This window comes from Atractosteus spatula, chromosome 1 (genome assembly GCF_055471065.1).
Source record: "Atractosteus spatula isolate fAtrSpa1 chromosome 1, fAtrSpa1.hap1, whole genome shotgun sequence".
In the NCBI taxonomy this organism is placed as follows: domain Eukaryota; kingdom Metazoa; phylum Chordata; class Actinopteri; order Semionotiformes; family Lepisosteidae; genus Atractosteus; species Atractosteus spatula.
In genome coordinates this window covers 10,203,731-10,224,295 of record NC_142706.1, presented here as the reverse complement: position 1 = coordinate 10,224,295, position 20,565 = coordinate 10,203,731, and the positions used below count along the sequence as shown (strand labels likewise).

General features: G+C 36.6%; 1 protein-coding gene across 23 annotated transcripts in view; it reads right to left on the bottom strand.

Annotated features, from left to right (window-relative positions):
* Nucleotides 1–2,894: 2,894 nt before the first annotated feature.
* camk2d2 (calcium/calmodulin dependent protein kinase II delta 2) overlaps nt 2,895–20,565 on the bottom strand; it is a 106,457-nt gene continuing 88,786 nt past the window's right edge. For 4 of the 23 annotated variants that reach the window (XM_088939882.1, XM_088940178.1, XM_088939800.1 and 1 more), the window contains exons 14-20: nt 18,664–18,723; nt 17,068–17,112; nt 14,490–14,538; nt 6,252–6,327; nt 5,980–6,074; nt 5,434–5,667; nt 2,895–4,601 (exon numbers count right to left, since the gene is read on the bottom strand). In XM_088939882.1, coding sequence (XP_088796008.1) covers nt 5,435–5,667; nt 5,980–6,074; nt 6,252–6,327; nt 14,490–14,538; nt 17,068–17,112; nt 18,664–18,723 — 558 coding nt within the window. In that variant the 3' untranslated portion in view covers nt 2,895–4,601; nt 5,434. Of the gene's footprint in view, nt 4,602–5,433; nt 5,668–5,979; nt 6,075–6,251; nt 6,328–11,962; nt 12,044–14,489; nt 14,539–17,067; nt 17,113–18,663; nt 18,724–20,565 lie in introns of all 23 variants that reach the window. The other 19 variants (XM_088939719.1, XM_088939962.1, XM_088939640.1 and 16 more) reach the window with 6 other exon arrangements.

The window sequence follows — 20,565 nt, the reverse complement described above, 5'->3', positions numbered from 1 at the left end:
TCTCGAGCAGACCCAAAAGTATCTGTGGTGTATTTGCAGTGCAGACTATATGTAATGATTATGGTTTTTCCACTTTGCTTTTTGAGTGTAATAAAAAAACCGAAATGTGAGAAGTAAACTTTTAAGTTGATGAATCAGCATCTTGTTTCCATGGTGATAACAATTATATACATATATATATAAATATCTATGAGGGCATGTATTAGTTATTAAATTAATTAAAAAAACAACATTAAAACACTAACAATGCATAGCAGCTGCAGTGTGTACATGGCTGATTGAAATAAAATGTACAAGTGTTAAATGTACATGGGTCTGATTGCCTCATTTATTTTGCTTTTCAAAAAACTCTGTGAATGTTGTGATGATGTATTCCTTACATAAAGCCTTACTACAGTAAGTTCTCTTAGTGTAAGATAGACGCAGATAAAAATGTGTACAAAAACAAAGTTCTGTTAATTCCAACCCTGCAGCTGATAGGAAAAAAAAAGATTTAGCGTAATGAATCGACGACCATTCAAAATTTAAAATAAACAACTATGCGAATAGTACTCAGAAAGTCTTAAAGGTGTTTTGTGATTCACTATTTTCACTACATTACACCAGTCATACATCATGGTCTGAATGAAAAATTAAGCCTGAAATATAGTTTTCATATACACTGCCCAAAATAAAATGGTAAGGGCCCGTCAATGACTGTATTTCACTGTGAAATCAGGCATAGATGGAATCTATGAAAAAGTTCAAGTTCTGCTTACATGTGTGCCTATGGAAAATCATAATATATTTTCTATCATGGAAAGATGAAACACTGGAATGTTATGTACAGTACTTGCCATTTATTATCCTCTGAACATATTAAAAAATGCATACAGTATTCCACCTGGTTGAAACCTTACAGTAAACTGTGACACAGCACAAAAGTGAGGTGGTTCAAACTTTTTTCATAAGCTCATCATATTTCAGTGTGTAGTGGAGCAACCAGGGAAGCACTATACTGTATACAGTAAGCGTAAGGATTTTCAATAGTGAGCAATTTCTCTCCTTCACTGAAAATCACATCCATATAAGACTCCAAGAGGAATGAAAGAAAAAAAAAGTATACTTGTCTAGAGTATATGTCTATTTCATGTTAGTATCTTCCAAAAAGCTGCATAGTTTTTTCATACAGTATGTCTTTAAGCGATGAGCCTTAGTGTGGTGTATTTTGTCTCATAAAATGGAAATGGAACTGACATGCATTCCAAACAATCCACTAGATGGCACTATTTAACAAAGAGCAGCAACCTTTATGTCTTGCAAAACCCTTCGATTTAAACATAGGGACTTTGCTGTATTTTCGTATCGCTGTCCATATATTTTATGCCATCCGACGGTGAAGACACCACTGCTTTATACAGCACTAAATGACTGTTATACAGGGAAGGTATTGCTTTAAGAGAGGATCGCTATCGTTTTCACACATAATTGTTATCGTTATTGTCCTAGTGTGAGAACGTAAATTCATTTTCTTATCAAACGGGAGAGGGGAGGGGGTTGTAAAAACTAAAACGAAATTATAAAAATGATTACATTAAAGATTAAACAGCCGCTACGGTCAGAAAGGAAATCTGACCACGCTTCACACATCGTAAATATTTACAACAGATTATTACTCACAAATTATTTACAAAAACTGTATATCCAAGTCTTGTCTTTCGACTTGACCTCTCAACATCGACCAACCATAATGCAAACTAACCATCGGTTATGCTGGTGATGCCTGTTTCTGTACAACAAAAGTCCCTTCACAGGACAGTCCTCTGGAACTGATAGGGAAATATGATAACTGTTTCTCTAGACCAAATAATACATACCAGACTTAAAACTGTACCTGGAGAATACAAGAAGTAAATCTGCTCTGAAAAAAAAAAACAACAACAACCCATTGTCCCTAAATATTCAGTACGTCTGCTCTCTGCATTGCTCAGCAATGAAGTTTCCATGCTCAAAGAGTATATTCGGATTGCCGTTGTATTGATGTGTGGGAAGCTGGGAATCATTCACAGTGACTTTTACCTTCAGCTCTAGGAAATGAAGAGAGATACTATATACTATCCAATCCTACTGTAAGTCTGAGGCACCAAACTAGTCTGTCTTACTGGACCAGCCACTCACCCGTTGGCTTACCATTTCGTTAGCTTGTTTGGACATCTTTCACACATTTCCATTTAATTGTATGTCACACTCTAAGGCATGAGGCTCAGTATTTTCAGTTCCAAGCTGTCACAGATTCCAAGCCGTCACAAGATTCCTCTTCTGTTTAGCTTAGTCCACTTGTTCCACTGTGAAGTCCAGTACTGAAACAAAAGGTGCATTTACTTACAGCACGGGCTTTTCAGAAATTCAAGACATCCTAGTTCAGAAAGTGAGTCCAAAAAATAAATAAATAAAAATGACAAGAGGCCAGTTAACCCATTTAGCTCTTTTCCCTGCTAGTAGGTAACGGATCCAGGATTCTCATGCAGGCATTTCTTGAAAGAAGCTAGTAGTATCACCTTTGATAACATGGTTTAGTAGATTCACCTTGACTCCCACAGCACACTCAGTAAAAAGTGACTTCTATTCTCAGTCTTAAAGTAATTTCTCCATAGTTTCTACTTTTGTGTACTGGTTTGCGTCAGTGCTGATTCACAATAAGGTCATGGGACTTTCAGCTGCCATTTGGTTATAGAATTATCCCATTTTCACTTATATTCATGAAGTTATTACTAATTTATAACTACAGTATAAGGTGTGTACAGTAGGTATAGTACTTGGACATACTGTACATTTTTGTAGATGTTTTATGGGGAACTAGCTGAACGAGCATTACAGGGAAACGAAGCAGGATTCAAAATAAATCAAGGACGAGATCAGAAGAAATCACACATTTTATTATTACTTAAATATGCGTATCAATCAGTCCTTTACCGTAATGGCAAGTTTATGTACACTGTGTCCCATGGTAAATTGCAGCTGTGCAAATATAGAAAAAAAAGATCAAGCTCCATCTCATTGTGACGAAGAAAGCACTAGTTTTGATTCCCTCAAAAAATTCTTTTGGAAGACCAACCTGACATTTTATAATACTCCAACACCACATTAGATATTAAAATGCCAAACGCCACATTTATTACTTATTCAAATACATTGTTGCCACACTAGCTGTTAACAGATAAAGAAAAGTTACATTTTCCTACACAATTTTATTGGCAAAATGACATGGCTCAATACACTCATATGCGCAAAACTATCTACAAAAAATAGTAAGATCAAGTGTTAACTAGTTAAAGATGGAGTCTGTAACTACTGTATGTCAATTTTGCTTAAGAAAACATCTATTTTAACATTGTTTGAAACTGAGTTGCTAACACAAAGAATTGATATAAAGATTCCATTCAGGACTGAACTACTTGCTGCTCAGAGTAAGACACAATGGCTTATCATGCACTACACATCACAGCATTATATACTGTAGTTTAGCCCCATATGTGTTAAAACAATTTAAACAATGCTAGAGGAAGAAAGAAATAAGAATAACCCAGTATCTGCAGAAATATCTATCAATTACACAATGTAAAAAAAAAATCACAAATTACTAATAAAATATCATGGTACAAATATGCTTTTCCCTCTGATGATCCAATGGCATTGTATATGTTTTACATTTTATAATAATAAAAATGTTAATATTGTCAATGATTAAGTATTGGCAAAGATGTAGCAAAATACATGATTTATCCCTTCTTACTTTCTAACTCTCTGTACGGTCCAGGTATGCTTTATATATTGGAATACATCAAACCAAAAAAAGATGGTAAACTGAGTTCACAAGAAAGCCCAAATATTCCCATAAAAAGCAATTATAGCATTTTACTTCAATCACGACGTCTGTAAAACATCACCATAAAAGCAAGCTAGTTTTATATAAATTTTCTCATATTGTGAGCAAACTGAATCAGAGATCTGAAAGCAGAGCTAAATGGCAGACTTGAAGAGTATCAAATCACATGGATATGAAAGCAGAAAATGGAACATCGGGTTTTGTAAACCCAAATTTGTACATTTATTAATTTTCATAATTATTAGTCCCATTTACAACGAACTCAGTTCATCAGAAATTGCTCATGGGCTTGCGTATTTAGATATACCACAAGCTGCAGAAAATGTGGCCAAACAGCAATATTTAGGATATCGTTAAAATATCTGAAAGACAAATCAAATTTGAAAGAATAGGTAGTAAACGTATATCTCACTCGGCAATAATGACCCTAGCAGATATACAAATGTTGTCTAAATAAAACATTTATACAGCCTTAAAAAAACTCCTTTGACTACTGTCCTGAAAATGAGATCCATTAGCATCACACAATGTATTTGAAATAATGACTTTTTTGCATTATTGTCTTTATTTCTGCATGGGGCATTTCCACCAATTAAGTGTAAACAACAAAGAATGATGGATTAACAACAAATGGGAGGGAGCAGACAGAAGACTTCGAGAGGCTGGAGCGTGGGGACGCTGGTCGGCTAACAGGAAGAGACTTCTGGCTGCGTCTGTGTATTGTGAATCCCATTAACTGAAATACAAAGAGAATTCTCTTTACATACCATTCTGACACTTTCACCCTCCTGGCTGACCAAAACATGAGGAACTCCCCATGAATTAAGTATTGTCTACTAGAACAAGCCTGAACAGTACCTGGCACATTATGAAATATTTACAGCCCTGTCCCACTCCAGTCTTTGAGCAGGAGTGCTTTCAGACAATGGAGGTGGCCGGGTGGTACTGAACTGGGTGTTCCTTCAGTTTTCAACATGACCGACCTTTGGAGAGTGCAGTGGTAAAAGGAGGTTTGGCATCTGCACTTCAAGTCCACACCGCAATGCCTGCTGCTGAGATAGCGTATTCACTTGCCTGAGGAGTCCCGATATTTTGGGTGGTAAGCGTAGAGGGATATTGTGAATTGTTCTTTGTTTTTATTCAGTAACAAAACTGATTTTTCTTCACAACTGCTTTAGCATTTACATGGCAGACATACAGTAAGCAGTAAATGTAATTATTTTTTTTCACAGTTCAAAGCTTGGAACTAATTAAAAAAACTGCCCTATCATTTTCTGCAGCTAAATGTGAAGTGCTGCAGTTATAATGCTGCGGCATTTCTTTTATATACCCTCATTTTTCATCCCATATCTGCCTATATCGGACAGCTCTCTCATCCAACATGATCACTATGACCTTGGCTCTGCTGATGACCAAATTGGTGACACATCGCTTAAACCACACCAGAGCAAATTCTGACCTTTCTAGGTGAAACAGTGGAAAGAAGGACAAGTATTTCGGGTCGAAAGCGAATCTTTGTGGCCGACAGCTGCTTTGAAAAAAAAAAACTATCTGTAATTTGTTGCCACCTTACTTGACGGGCACAGTGGGGGAGCCCGAACGATGGAAGTGGATGTTCTGCCATTTGCCATCCCTGCGGTGCCACACGCGGGTCTCCTCGGACTGCATGGTCTTGGGCATGCTGCTGCCGTCCATGTACTGGGTCAGCCGGATGTACGCTATGCAGGCCGCGTCTTCCCCGATCAGATGCACGTGTGGGTTGAGGATGATGGTGTGGATCGGTTTGTTGCTCTTGGACAGAGCTGGATAAAAAAAAAAGGAGCATTAAAATAAGTGGAAAGAAATCCTGATTCTCCTCGTGGATCTTCTACACCTCTGATGTGAGCCACATGGCGTGACTCAGAATTTCAGAATTTTTGGAAGCAAACGAAAGTCACCCGAGAGTTTAGGCGCAGACATCATTCTACAGTACAGTATTTCTTAAAAAATATTAAAACTCTCTGTAATATCGCATGTACTGGATCTGTAACAATTTGATTATTTTGAAAATTAAGAGCAACACATCAGAAAATATACTGTGAATTTTAAACACTCATCCGAGGTCTTGATCTCACCATTTTCAAAGTAGAACCTGTGGAAATCAGTTCCTTCAACCAGGTTGCCTAAGGCTTCTGGCTCAAATGATGTCAGGCCTGGATCACAGATCTTTCTGCAAAGGCAAAAATCAAAAAGGTACTGCTGTTTATCACTATGAGATGGATGGTGTTTCATATGTAAGATTTAAAAGTAGTAAAAAAAAAAGTTTCAGTGTAACTTACATATCACATAAAAATTAAAACAGAAATCACAGAGATGGACTAATGTAGCACAGCACAGATTCACTCACGTGTATGCTTCAAAGTCACCACTGTTAATAGCTTCAATCAGCTGCTCAGTAACTTTGATAATCTCCTGTTTACGAGCTGAAACACAGAGGTAACAAGACATCAGCAGTGATAATAACAAACTACTTAATCCTGTTTGGTCAAAACAGACAGTGAAAGAAGGTCGTGAATGGTAAAGCACGTGAAAGAAATTCTCGTTTCTTTTTTGTTTAACTGAACTAATAAAGCAGGGGAGTAAATTCTAACCAACAAGGGCATTTTATTGCTCCCACTTTAAAAGACAGGATAACTATGCTGACAAAATCTCAAACAAATTATCAAAGAGTGTACTTTAAACAAATACAGTAGGAACACATACCTTTTCAAAAATCCATATTTACGTACTCATGCAAAGTGCCACCTCCTAGAAACCAAAACCTTGACTCACAGTATTCTTCATATACTAAAGTTTGGCTTTGTCTGTGATATTATTTTTTCAAGATTCTGAGAACAAAAAGTAAAGTGAAGTTTGGGCCGAATTATCGATCCTAATCACGCACACTGACCAAGATATTGCATACAAAACCTATTCAATTTGTAAAGCATCTGCCCAACCACTAATGTGATTCTGATACTGGCTGATGCTGATGTTCGGCTCTTACATTTCTGTTTAAGATGTTAAGAGCTAGAGCATGACATTGATCTCAAATGTTGTCGATGTGCAGACTACAGTTGTACAGCCAGAGGATGTTAAAACATCATAAGACTATTCTGTGCTGTAACTACCCTTTCTGTGAATCCCAGTTCTTAACAGCAGCTCCTGTAGTTTCTCCTGCAGTAGAATCTTTACTAGCAGTTTACCATATCTCACAAAACATGGAATAGGTGTTATCTCTTAGCTGGAAATATAGATATGGTACAGTATATGCAAGGACTCTGAATGCCTTATTAACCTCATGCCATCATGCGGTTGCATGGAACATTACCTGCATACATTTTCTACAGAGAGATCACAGTCTCTATATGCATTATTATATCATATATCAATAGATTAATTCTATCACCAGAAAGCGGCTTATTCCTGATGAGGGCTGCAGTAGCCTGGAGCCGATCCTGGAATCACAAGGTAAAGGAAGGACAACATCCTGAATGGGATGCGAGCCCATTTCAGGACAAACACAGCGGGACAATGTAAACACACCAGGTATCCTAACCAGAATGTGTTCTGGAAGTGCGATGAAAACACAGACCTAGAGAAAACCAATGCAGACCACAAGGGGAACGTGAACGTACAGTCCAGAACTGAACCCTGGACCTATGAGCTGCAAGGCCACCATGCTGCTCAACAGGTGGACTGTCACTGCCTAATTAAAATTATGATTAGCACTCTACACAGCTAGCTTAGGATTCTGCAGTCCCTGATATCCCTGATTCATCACTCAAGTAGACTTGGCTCCATTGCTGACAAATCCACCTGACTGAGATTGTGAGTTAGTGCAACCTCCAACAAAACAATGTCTAGAAGGTGTTCTCTTAATTGGTTCCATTCTGTAGTTTTCTTATTTTCAGCAGTATTAACATTCAATGGGCTAAATCACCTCGTCCCCTGGGCCATATCAACTCTATCACTAATGTGGAGATATATAGTGCTCATACAACAGTCAAAGTCACTGTAATATCAAATGGTCAGTCCTGAATGATTTATATAAAATTATGCAAACAGCATTTCATCCAATACCTACAATAGTACCTACAATAGTAATTGTTCTAAAGACATACATGCATAAACATTGTGATAAGTTTCTTTTGATGCTCAGTATACTATCATGAAATACTTCAAATTGATATTTATTTGTCATAGTGCAGTTTTCCATATTTTGGAGTGTATTAGTAGTCTTATTATTTATTTTATTATTAGCATATTTGCTTCAGCCTATGGATAATATTCATTCATGTAATTACAAACCCAAATTGCTAAAAGCAGAACAACTTATATAAGAGATATAGCTACCCAGGCATTTACCTGTGGTTGAATATATGAAATGACTTACAACAGTGCAGAAAAAATACATCTGCTTTATCCTGACTACTATAAAGTCTCAATTCCTGAACTCTACACATAAATTCATTCAAGATACAAAACCAGACTTTTCAAATGCTTTTCAATCCTGGCTGTGTTGCTACAGTTTACTGCTGAATGGATGTGGTGATAAACATTTTCATCAAAGTGTTTTCCACCTGAATAATGCATCACTTTTATGACTCAGAAACTATCCACATGAAGTCCTGTCCTCTTCAAACTAATGAAGGTCAAGTTCCCAAATGATGACTACATGAAACAAAATCTCACTCTAGAAACCTAGACATCATTTAAGTCCAGCTGGCTATCTTCCAGTCAAGCTGTTAAAGATACTTGCTCCCCACCACCAGACTCTAAATCACACATTTACAAAAAAAACAAGATTCGCCTATTTTAACTCACAAGTAAAAATGCTGTTTGATAAAGCAGAAAATACACTTAATTCAACTGACACCAAGGCTAAATTGAACAATAAAAACATCATAACACTTGCAGCAAAAAGCTCTTGCATTCTCAGTGAAACTATTTTCAATTTCATTTTAGCAATACATGATAAAATGTAAAAGAACATACTGTAAAAGGGCATTCTTTCTACAAAGCCAAAAGCTGCTGATCCATACCTATGCCGATTCTTATTAAAAGAAGAAAACTGAGAGTAACCATTATTTAGAAATACTCATAAATGTAAACAAACTAAATGCATACATACAGTACAAGAAGTGGTATCACCTTTTAATATAAAACTGTGTGGAACAAAAGTGATGTGCAGTATATTTTTGTGCAAATACAGTAATTATGTGTTTTTTTGTTTTTTTACAACTCACACTCTTTGTCACTGTTACAGTGACATCATGTACAGTATATACGGAACATTTAGTGTCCTATTTTGCGGCCCTGCCTCTCTACAATGAGTGATACACAATCGTTCTGCTGATTTAATGGCTCAGTCTCTGGATTATTACAACTGGAAAACATCTGTTTAGCATCATTAGTAAAAAAATGTTCCATGACCTGTTCTGTACCCTGTTACACAGACTAGTCTAACTTTCCAAATCCGGAAATCAAAGCTTTGCAGCACTTGTCAAAAACAATTACTAGGATTTCTTAAGATTTATTTCCTTTGCCTACCTTACACATTTTCTCTGTCTGCCTCTTGCTTTTGTTATCTTCACATATTAGCTTCCAAGAGATGATTCACAGCTACATAAAGCTCAGTATACAGTACTTCAATTTAACTCTTTGATGATATGAGGAGAAAGTATGTCTGTTATCTGGCGAACACCCCCAACACTGAGTCGTCCTGAGTAGTGCTGAAGCCTTCTCTGTTGCCAACCAGTTCTCAGCCACACAACTTGGCTTTCCCTGACAAACAGCTGCCTGTGGCTAAACAAGATCATTCTCATTTATCCTCCCGTTCCTTTGCGCTTAACGCCTGAAGCACGATGGTGATTTCTAAGTGCCATTTTGACTGCAACGCATCACAGACATGATGATTTAGTCATTGCAAATATCTTGATACTGTTCAAATATTGGCACTCCCATGTAGAAGAATGCCCTTCCTTAACAATGAAATCAAGAGGAATCTTTGGCAGGCAAGTTTGACTGTTACCACCGAATCTAGGTACAATGGCACAATAAAGGATATTTAAGGAAAAAATACACACATGTAAAATTAACTGTAAGTTTAATTAAAACTTAATTGCAATTTACCTACAGGTAAAGGACAATGCACAAAGACAAAATCCAGGTGATACCCAATAAATTGTACTGTACATAGACGTTGGGGACCAGAAAGTCACAATATACATTATGGCAATAGGACATACAGTACCAGTATACTGTGAAGGAGCATATTTCAAACAAAGCAAATGTGGAGGGTTCAGAACCATAAAAGGACTAACTTTGCACATGCATCTTGAAGGAGGAGGCTTTGTCTTTAAGAATTAATGGAACAGAACCAGGTTAGGGACCATAAATCAGACTGAGTGTGTGTTTCACTTGTAGCACCCAAATACAGTACAGAGGGAACACAATAAATAAAAATATAACCTCACCAGCTCCTTTCAAATTGTGTCTGGTCAAAACCAACAAAGTAATTTTCTGCTCCAGGTAGACTGTTGTGAGATTTTCGATTTTTGTGAGATTTCAGTGTTTGAACATGCACTGTTCATGCATCTAAAGTTGGCATGATCACACCTTACCCTACTGGGTGGATCAGTGATGTAAAGCATGGTGGAAAGGAAAGATGCTGGGACATAATGTTTCATAATCATAGTCAAGTGTAATAGCATTGGCTACAAGAAGAGTTTTTTTGTGATTTTTTGTGAAGTATTGTGATTCACATTTTTTTTTCCATTTGCAGGACAAATTAATCCATGTAGGTTCAGGTCTTTACCATAATACTTTTACAGGCAAGTGAAATACATTATTATCTGGTCCTGGGATTTTCTGATGACTAAAACAAAACTAAATAAGTTCGGGGCCACATAACAGCTCTTCTGTGTAAAGCTAATCCAAATACAATCCCAATTCCAACTGTTATATTATGAAACAATTCCATTATCAGCTTGGTTTATAGATGCATTTGTAGCAGACAATCACTATCATCCAATTCAGCCAACTCCAGCTCCAGCCAGGACTGCCCCAGATGAAAGGCATTTTTATTTTTTTATGTACATTCAAATTGGCCACAAGTGCACATCAACCAGCTTTTTTATTCTTTAGTGCCAAAAATCCATTAGGAACATGCCTGGAATTCCTGACAAAATCCTTGTCCAGGGAACAGATGGCAAGAATAGATCAGATAAACATTGCAATGATTACAGAAAAAGACATTAACCCTAAAAATCTTACACCCCTCAAAAAACAACTGATGGTACCAACATATATATACATTATTAAAATAATAACGATAGGAGTGATATGAACATTTTCCTTAGGTAAGGCAAAATTAGTGTTTCCATGATAAATTAATACTAATATGATAGTGCATACAATCATTTCGGCGGAATGTTTACACCTAGAGTACTTTGTCTATACTTTTTTTCTCTCAAATTAACTTGTAGATAACATTACAAGTCACACTTTGACTTGGAAGACTTCTGTTTAAAACTGACTCAGTTTTACTGAGTTTTACTCAGTTTGACTGGAGAACTCAAATGGGAACAGGCTGTGTTGAAGCAAGCATTCTGGCTAAAAAATTCCAGCTTGCAGATTACTACCAACACGATGGCCAAGATGGCGACACTTTCTCAAGCAGCAGCTCCAGAGCCAGAGTAGCAGCCGCAGAACCAGATGGAGAAATCCAGCTCTCTAAAAATGCGGGAGGGCAAACAAAATGGAGGGCACTCCGCTGTTATAAATACTTCCTCGCAGGGCTGCTTCAATAGAAAAGAGATAAAAAAATCAAATGTGTAACCAGTATAGGTGCCAAATAAAAACACCCCTGATTCTCAATTCAGTCCTACAGTACTCCTGCAGAGCTGGCAACTTGGCAGAACAACAGTCCGCCGATTGAAGGAATTATAGACACTGAGGGCAGAGGAGATAGGGGATAGGGGTGTTACTACAGAACTAAGTAATTTCCCAACTACTTTACCCCTCCACAGGACTGAGGGCACACAGCGGAAAGGGAGGGTCTCCCCCTGGACTTACACTGAACTGAGGAGCTTGACGACTGGGTGGGCTCAGACTCATGTGACTGACTCTTTGAGTTTGCACTTTCCTTGCACTTGGCTGCAGAATTGACGGAAAGAAACACAACAAATGAACAAACGAAGGTGAGGAAGTAGAGGGCGACCAGCACCTTCAGGACGCCTTGGCAGCAGGCGTGGCCGCTGGGCCAGAGCGAGGACGAGTACCAACAGGATGAAGTGGTGGAAGAGGAAGAGAAGGATGAGTGAACAGAACGGGACCACTCCTGCGTAAAGTCCGGGGACCAGGCTGCAAGAGTGGGGGAGGGGGAGGATAGAGGAGGAGATGATTGCGGTGGTTAGATGACTCACGGATGTGAGAATGGAAAATTGATTTAAAAAAAAAAAAGAAGGCCAGAAAAAAAAATGAATGGATGGATGATGATGCTATATTGGGACGAAAGTTTTGTTTCCGGTGTCGCGGCATACGAGGCAATAAAGAAAACGAAGGGAATGAATGGGAATAAGAACATGAGAAGTGGCATCTCTTCAAATGCTGCAGGGAGTTGCCCTGGAAAATGATTTATTTTTGGCATATTTGCTTTTTTGACCAACCCCTCATGCGGTTATACACACTCACATTGAATCCATCCTTTTGGCACTTTCTAGAGAACTCTTTTACAGGAAAAGTGATACAAATTAATTTTTGAGGAAAGATACAGTATAACATACTGTACAAATATAAACCAGAGTAAAACATACAGTAAATTGGAAATCCCTATTCATTCCAGTGACTTCAAACAAAAGTGCCACCAAACTACAGGCTTTGTAAAAGGCTTTATAAAACGCGAAAAGAGTTTTAAGATATTTCCTTCAACCAGTGATTCCGTTATTTTGGTGCAGTATCTGCCCTGTGATGGCACGTGATACCATTTGATCCTAATGTCTTTAAGTGCAGGAAAGGCTCTAATGACTTATCTAGGAATGTACTGTATAGAGATGACTGTTCTGTGTAAATTAAAGACAATTGTACTTATGGAAAAACACATGTTTTATACATATGCAACTTTTAAAATCTGTCCTCAGCCAGTTACCAGATCGTAGTACCGTATATCAATTATATGCTCCTGTCTCCAGGAAAAGTGGGACTGTATCATGAAAAACTTTGGCACTTCTATTGTCACACAGCACTACACACCCAAAGACTGTCCAATACATTTCAGTTCCAAGCAAGAGAATCAATTCAGTTTTTTGTTGTTTTTCATACACAATTTACAAATATTTATACTTGCACTCATAATGCTAGCAGCACGACTGAAAATAAAAACATTTATTTACACATAGAAAATGAAAAATATGTGCAGGGCACAAGCCTCTGTGGAAAACGTAAAGGTTTTTTTAAAAGTAAATGTCTGCATGACATTTTGTAGAATAATGTTTTTTAAATCTAAGAAAAAAAACAAAAAAAGCAAAACAAGGAAAATACATTGTTGTTCTTCTTTTCGCTTTGCTAGGAGTTTAAAGAGAAATTCACAGAAAAGATGAGACCTGGTACAGTTAATTCGGCCTTTTCTAACATGTCAAAAACAGATACCAAAATAAAAGATGGACCATCCATTCACCACAAAGTAAACTGTAAAACAGTTATCGGCAAACAATGTCATGCTGGAAGCACAACAAATTCTACAATAACTTGACAACACTGTTATCCATAATTAAAATGTGAGAAAGCCATTTAAACAAGCACCAAATGTTTCAACATTTGCCTTTTCATTTTTTAACAACAAAGAAGACAAAATCCAATTTAATAAAAGCTATAATTAAATAGACTAGAAATCATAATTTGACGATGGACAGCAAGTGACTTTAAAAATATATATGCAAAACAAAGTGAAATTTATGTAAACTTGGAAGAGGAACATAGCACAAGCCTGTAACATACTGTAGGCAAAAGGCATTTTTAAAGCAAAAAAGGAACAAACTAACAAACCTACAGTATACTAGGGGCAGAAAAAAGCACAAAATGCATTGGAAGAGAGCATGCAGTTTTAGGGTAAAATAATTGTTAGGATCTGAGCAGAAAAATAAGCAAAAACATGACAAAAGGGTAAAAAAGATGAATTAATGAAGATGTGAATAAAGGCATGCATTAACAAAAGAAGACACAATTAATACAGGAAGCAGTAAATACAAAGCAAAATCTATGGTAGTGTTCTTTAATTCTCAATGCACTATGCAAGACTAGGTTTATCCAAATTATTTAGAGACAATTCCTGGAATGAAATGAGACATCTATAAACAAAGTGATGCATAAATAAAGGCACTACTTTAAATTAAATAGATCTTAACATCCTAAATTAAATATATGGGATATTTAGAAAAAACAATGTGATAGTGGATTGTTAAAAGGACTCATTTGCTGTGCTCTTCAAATTAAATTTGCCCGGTCCTCAAATTAACTCAAGTTCCCCAAAAAGGGTAACACAAATTCTGTCAATAACCTTCTTAGAAATCACATGGCCTTTGTGGTCACTTATGAAAGCCCATACCTTTCACATCTTCATCTTCAATAGTGGTGTTGGTGCTCTCAGTAGACTCCTGTAAAAAACACACACATAATGACATGCTGGTTTAAAAAAAAAACTGACAATGTTTATTGTTCATCAGAAAAACTCAACACGTGAGTAACTATACCACAGGAAGACATACAGTATATACTCATTTCAGAAAAGAAGGATGTAAACAAGCTGTTTGTCCCACAAGATGTTCCCAAGGTAAAAATCATAAATAATGCCTTAAATACAGTGGCAGAAACTAAAAATGCAAGGCTACTTTGGTCTGTCAACATGCATGTACTGTATATACAGTAGTACTACAATGGTCACAAAACCCAGAAGCTTTTTGTAAATCCTGTCATGTCTATTTCCTTGTATCTGTATGTGAGGCCGTAAGAACATGTACAGTATGAAGAGGGGTGGCTGCTGCAGTCTGCTGTCAGTGCACAAGCCCCAGAGTTATGAGCAAGCACCAATCACGCAGCAGCCACAATGGGGTGTGAGTGATCTTGTGTGTGCCGATGAGCTCTAAGGTAGGGGAGTCTCTCCTGTGTACACAAAGGTCTCTCTGTAGTGTCACCACTTCTGTCTGGGGGGATTAACAGGGCTGAGCTTCTTTCTGTACATTGAGGGAGTTCTGGTGGAGTATTTGGGGTCAAAGTACTTGTCTTCTCTTTTGCCAGCCCTCTTCATCTGACTGTTAATCTCTCCAATAAATCTGTTGAACCAAAGCATGTACAGTACATGGTTCATCACATTATAATAACATGTTGACACAGACTTTGTAGTGGTTCTCAAAATATTGGCATACTGTATCATGCTTCTTTAATGAATGGTACTGCTACAAACTAGCCCCTGCAAGACTGTCTTTTGATACATGCTGTAAACTAGATGAAATGTGAGAAAACAAAGCTTCATTCTCGCTATATACTGTATAGTAGATACCATGTCACCATATACATGAAATGTGAATTTATTCAGTACAGCTATCCCTCGCATTATGGATCTAATTTGTTCCATATAGGGAATTGGCTAATTCCACACTTAAGGGTACTGATTACCCTTTACTTGTTGTCTTAGTAACAACACCAGACACTACCTTCACCTTTTTCTGCTTTTTGGGACCCATGATTACGATAAAAGCACAAAAATCTCAGATAAAATAACTCTACAGCAGCTAGTTGAATACAGTACATGCCATTTTAAACAACACTGGTGGTCCGGCAGGAGACTCTAAAATGCCGTAAACTGTGTATTCCTCCGCCACATGTCATCTGCTATACTTCGAGTAACCCGCAAAAAAATGTATTTATTGGTTCGTAGCGTCAGTAATGGATTGTTTGTTAAAACGAGAGTTTGTACTCCTAATGAATTTCAGTTATAAATTTCTGGTGTACGTTAATGCGAATTTCATGACAGCGAGTCCGTATAGCGAGGGATAGGTGTACCATGTTTCTGTCACACCACGCACAATTTATTACACAGCACTTGTGCGGTTTATATTCTGTGCAAAGAAAAAAAAAGTACAGAGAACACAAACAACACATGCAAAGCTCAAACAAATTATTAAAATCCTTCCCATCTTCTCTTCCATGCACAGAAACAAAATCATGGAAGTTATTAATCAAGATCAACCCTTCGCACACCCAATGTAGACACAATAAAAACATAAAAGCCAACCACAACCTTAAAAATGCAAAACAGAAAGGCATTATTTACACCGGTAGGATCTGTTTGGCCCATCGCCTATAAAATGTGTGACTCACAAATATGTGAGCACTTAATTTAGCATCATTTCAGCATATATTCTGAAAAAATGCTGACTACCTGGAACAAGATTTGATATTAACAGAGAGTATGGAGCCATGTTGTCTGAAAATAAGAATTTGTTGGATATTCTGATGTACTATACTTAAATTTAATGAGGATTCTAAGTGACCTTTACAATTACCCATATTCTAATCCAGGGAATAAATTAAACAAATATAACCTGCAGTTTGAAATGCTATGCTTCTGAACTGAACTTCTGCCTTAATTGCAGTGTGCAATAATTTCTTTGCAAAAATCTATGTACAGTATATACCATTACAAGTTACTTGTACAGTAACATACATTCAAAATGACATGAAATTAAGATAAACTAGTTTGACTGCCAAGTTAACAACTAATACTGTACATTATCAACAAACTCTTTCATTTACATTTTGATCAATTAAAAAAAAAGAAAATGACAAAATGTGCTCAGTGACACCTTCATAAAATCCCAAAAGACACAGTAAGGCAAGAATAAACGAGAACAAAGGACACAAAATCATGCATAAAGTAAATTCATCTTCACCACAATAGTGCTGCACAATGCAACACTTCCTTAAAAATGTACCTAAAAAATAATTTTTGAAAAACAAATCGCTCATCACCGTGACATTATGAAAATAGCAGAGCAAGGAAACAGATGCGGAAGAGATGCTTAAAACTATTATTCGCAGCCAATAATCTCACAGAATTTCCTAAATGCCGCTTGTGAAAACCAACATGCACTTCTGACATCCCACGAAAGTGCTTGTCCGAATACCTTATTTCCATCAGCTGGGTTGTGGATTACTGTGGTTTGAGGCTCCTGAGCAAGAAGAAGAAGATAAAAAGACAGAATTTTCTCTCATGGTCAATACAGTGTTGAGAGCAGCAAAGAAAAGAAAGTGAAAACGAAAATGACGCTGAAGCAAAATTCACACAGCAGTGCTGGGGGTGGCTGTATGCCGCATCTAGCTTTTACGTTCTACAAGACAAGCTCTATTGTTGGCAGCCAGAGCATGCAATAGACCTTATTCAAGATGAGCACACATTCTGAAGACTTACTGTATTATAGCAGTCTGAATACAGAACACAACTGTGCCCCAGTTTAAGCACACTCATCTCCTACCCATCCACAGTGCAGAAATTTACGATTTCTAATGTTTTCTAAAGTTTGTACTTTAATTATAATTTTAATTCATCTTAACTGCAATTTTAATGACTGTTTCTAGGTTTAAATCTTCATAACTTCATAACTTTAAATTAAATGATTAAATGATCTATTGATGCCATGGTACAGAAACTGTACAGTACATGACCCCATTTTCATTGGTAGGAATTCTATATTTCCCTGAATCTATCAGAAACTTTCAATCTGTTTCCTACAGTCTCAGCACAACTTAAAATTTTAGATTGAACCACTACGGTTGCATAAAAAGGACAGTAATAAAAAGTGTTCTTGACGTATTCTGTATTTGCTACTGTATGTGGTTTCAAATTCTATAAATACAGTATAGAGACAGCTACACTTTAGATTAAGCAGTATTTGAATCAATTTAAAATTCTCCTTCTGGTCCTGACAAACACATGCTAAAACATATTTACAAAGGTATTAGAAAGTAGTTAGCTTAGTGTGGAATACCAACTGCAAAATCTATTGTTATTATTAATATTTTTTTGGCGTTTCCAAAAAAAAAACTCCAAAAACTCAATTGACAGTATATGAATTTCTTTTCATAACATTTGATACGACTTCCCTGGGAAAATATCAACAGTACACATTTAAGTAAGATTTATCACATGTGCATTGCAGAACACGTTTTCTGGAAAAACTGTATGCAAACAAAGAAGGCAAAGCTAAATAGGTTAAGTTGGAAAGAAGATATGAAAATCATTCTAGGTCTGGCAAGTATGACAAAATCTGTTAACACAAGGAATGACTTGTAGCCTGTAAATGTGAGAATCTGAATAAGGTCTATTTTCATTGACTGTACCACACCAATGTTAGCTCTTTGCTATACCATTTTGCTATTATGGCACTTAAGAGCTGGTTAAACATGACCTCTCCTTGGCATCACAAGAGCTAATGGTGATACAAAAAGCACAGGACAAGTCCATGAACGGAACCAAAGCATGCAAGCTTTTAACTACAGTACATCTACAGTATCACTAGCAACTCCAACAAGCAGTGTATGTCTAAGGTCGGTATACTGATTCACAATGGAGCTTTCCACAAAAAAAGGACAACTTAGAAAGGAGTGGAAAAAAAATCCACGATCAAAGAAAAATGCAAAATAAAAATCTAAAAGCAGGTCAGACAAAAGCAATGAGAATTGGTGGGGACTTAAGAAGAGAGAAGGTTAGAGTCCAGATGTACCAGAGCTGGAGTAGGTACAGGTTCTTTAGGACTGGTTACTACGTTGGTTTTGTTGTTAATCTGCAGGTGCGTAAAAAACAAAAAGTAGAAACAGAGAAGCCTTAGACCTTATGACCAACTTTAAAAAGAACAACAATTCAAGTCCCCTGCAAGGACTCTGTAGGATTTCTATAGGAAAAAAATCATTAATAGCTATAGCATCATCTTTTCTACACAGCAGTCCTAAAATGATACGACCATGTCAGGTTTTCCAGTGGTAAAACGTTAACCTTGGAAATGAGCATGGGATTGAAAAACTGAAACCAGAGATCTGAAATGCTGACTCTTAAAAGAGTGCCTTGGAACATAAATTATGACCATATATCGCTCAACGAGATCTGTTTATTAAGAACAATTCTTTTTCAAACGTGGACTTAACACATTATACTGTATGATCATCAGCACTTTCAAAAAATGACTTAAGCTGCTGTTGGTTTTTATTTTAAAAAACATGTAAAACCTAAAAAAAATACAGAAAATTCTAATTGACTTCTTTAATTTGTATCTTGGTAGTGCTGTACTAGACAGTTAATGCTCTGTGTGATTTCTAGGAATTTATGAATCACTGTTTAGAAAACGGCTGCAACAAGATCTGATTTTGACAAACTAAAGAGTTTTTTGTGTGAAATTGTTTAACAAAGCTTTGGAAACAATAGGACTCAGTGATTCTCCAAGACTACGGGCTGGTTGACATTTTCACACCTCCAGTGTCACTACTGACAGGATGCTAGGAGCTAAGTTCATACGCTCTAACAGGCTCTGGAAACTAAGTGGAAAAATATTTTGAATGTGGTCATAAATATGTACAAATGAATCCATAGTTTGACAGAGTTACTGCATAGAACAAATTTCTTTTCTCCCTATTTTGACATCTCATCCACAGATGTTAAATTATTAAATATATATTAAACATTCAACATTTACCTTACCAAATCATGTTTTAAAAACATTAAAACAATGTGGTTTGCTACAATCAGAATCTTTCAATTCTATCTGAATGAAATATATTTATTTCACAATGACCACTTTTAGACATGTAGGTAAGCTTCAGGTTATGAATGCAACTCATAGGAGCAATGTGCAAAAAAGAAAACAGAGTAATCTGTAACTGATAAAGATATCGGAACAATACAGTACATCTCGCCAATGAACTAGTCGAAAAATCTCTAAAAGAATCCATCAGTCTTTCGATATGTCAATGCAAAGTGATTTCAAAACAAACAGGAAGATACCTCAAATATCAAACTAGTCTATTGACATGCAGTATCATTGAGCTCATGGATTTACAGTATACATATGTTTGTCATAGAATGCCCAATATTTTTTTAGTACACACTGACTTTGAAATCAGACATGCTATTTGTCTTTAAATGAAAGTAAGCTTCTTGTTTAAAGTAAAGATTATTCTTTCCCAAATCCTTAAATTCTGAAATCCATTTATGGCACGATAGAAAAAGAAATACCATGTAATGTGCTACTGTATCTAGTGGTCTTAACCCATCCACCTAATATATCCCAGAAACAAACAGTATTAAGGGGTGCATTTCCTATAGCAGTTCCTTCTTTCAGGACACATTTGGGGGCTGCAGGGTGAGGGTGCAATCTTTTCGAGCAAAATCCTCACCATTGTTTGAATACTTGAGGTGGACTTCCTTTTCTGAATTGAACAACCAGAGAGAAAGGAAAGAAGACAGATTTGACCCGATTAAAAACTGAAACCACTCATATTTCTGCACCAACGTGTTTGTAGGGGAAATAGGGAGTAAATCCAATACAACTATCATAAATTATGTATAATGTATCACACAATAGTGGGCATGGAAATATTTAGCAATGACTAAATGTATGTACTGTATGATTATT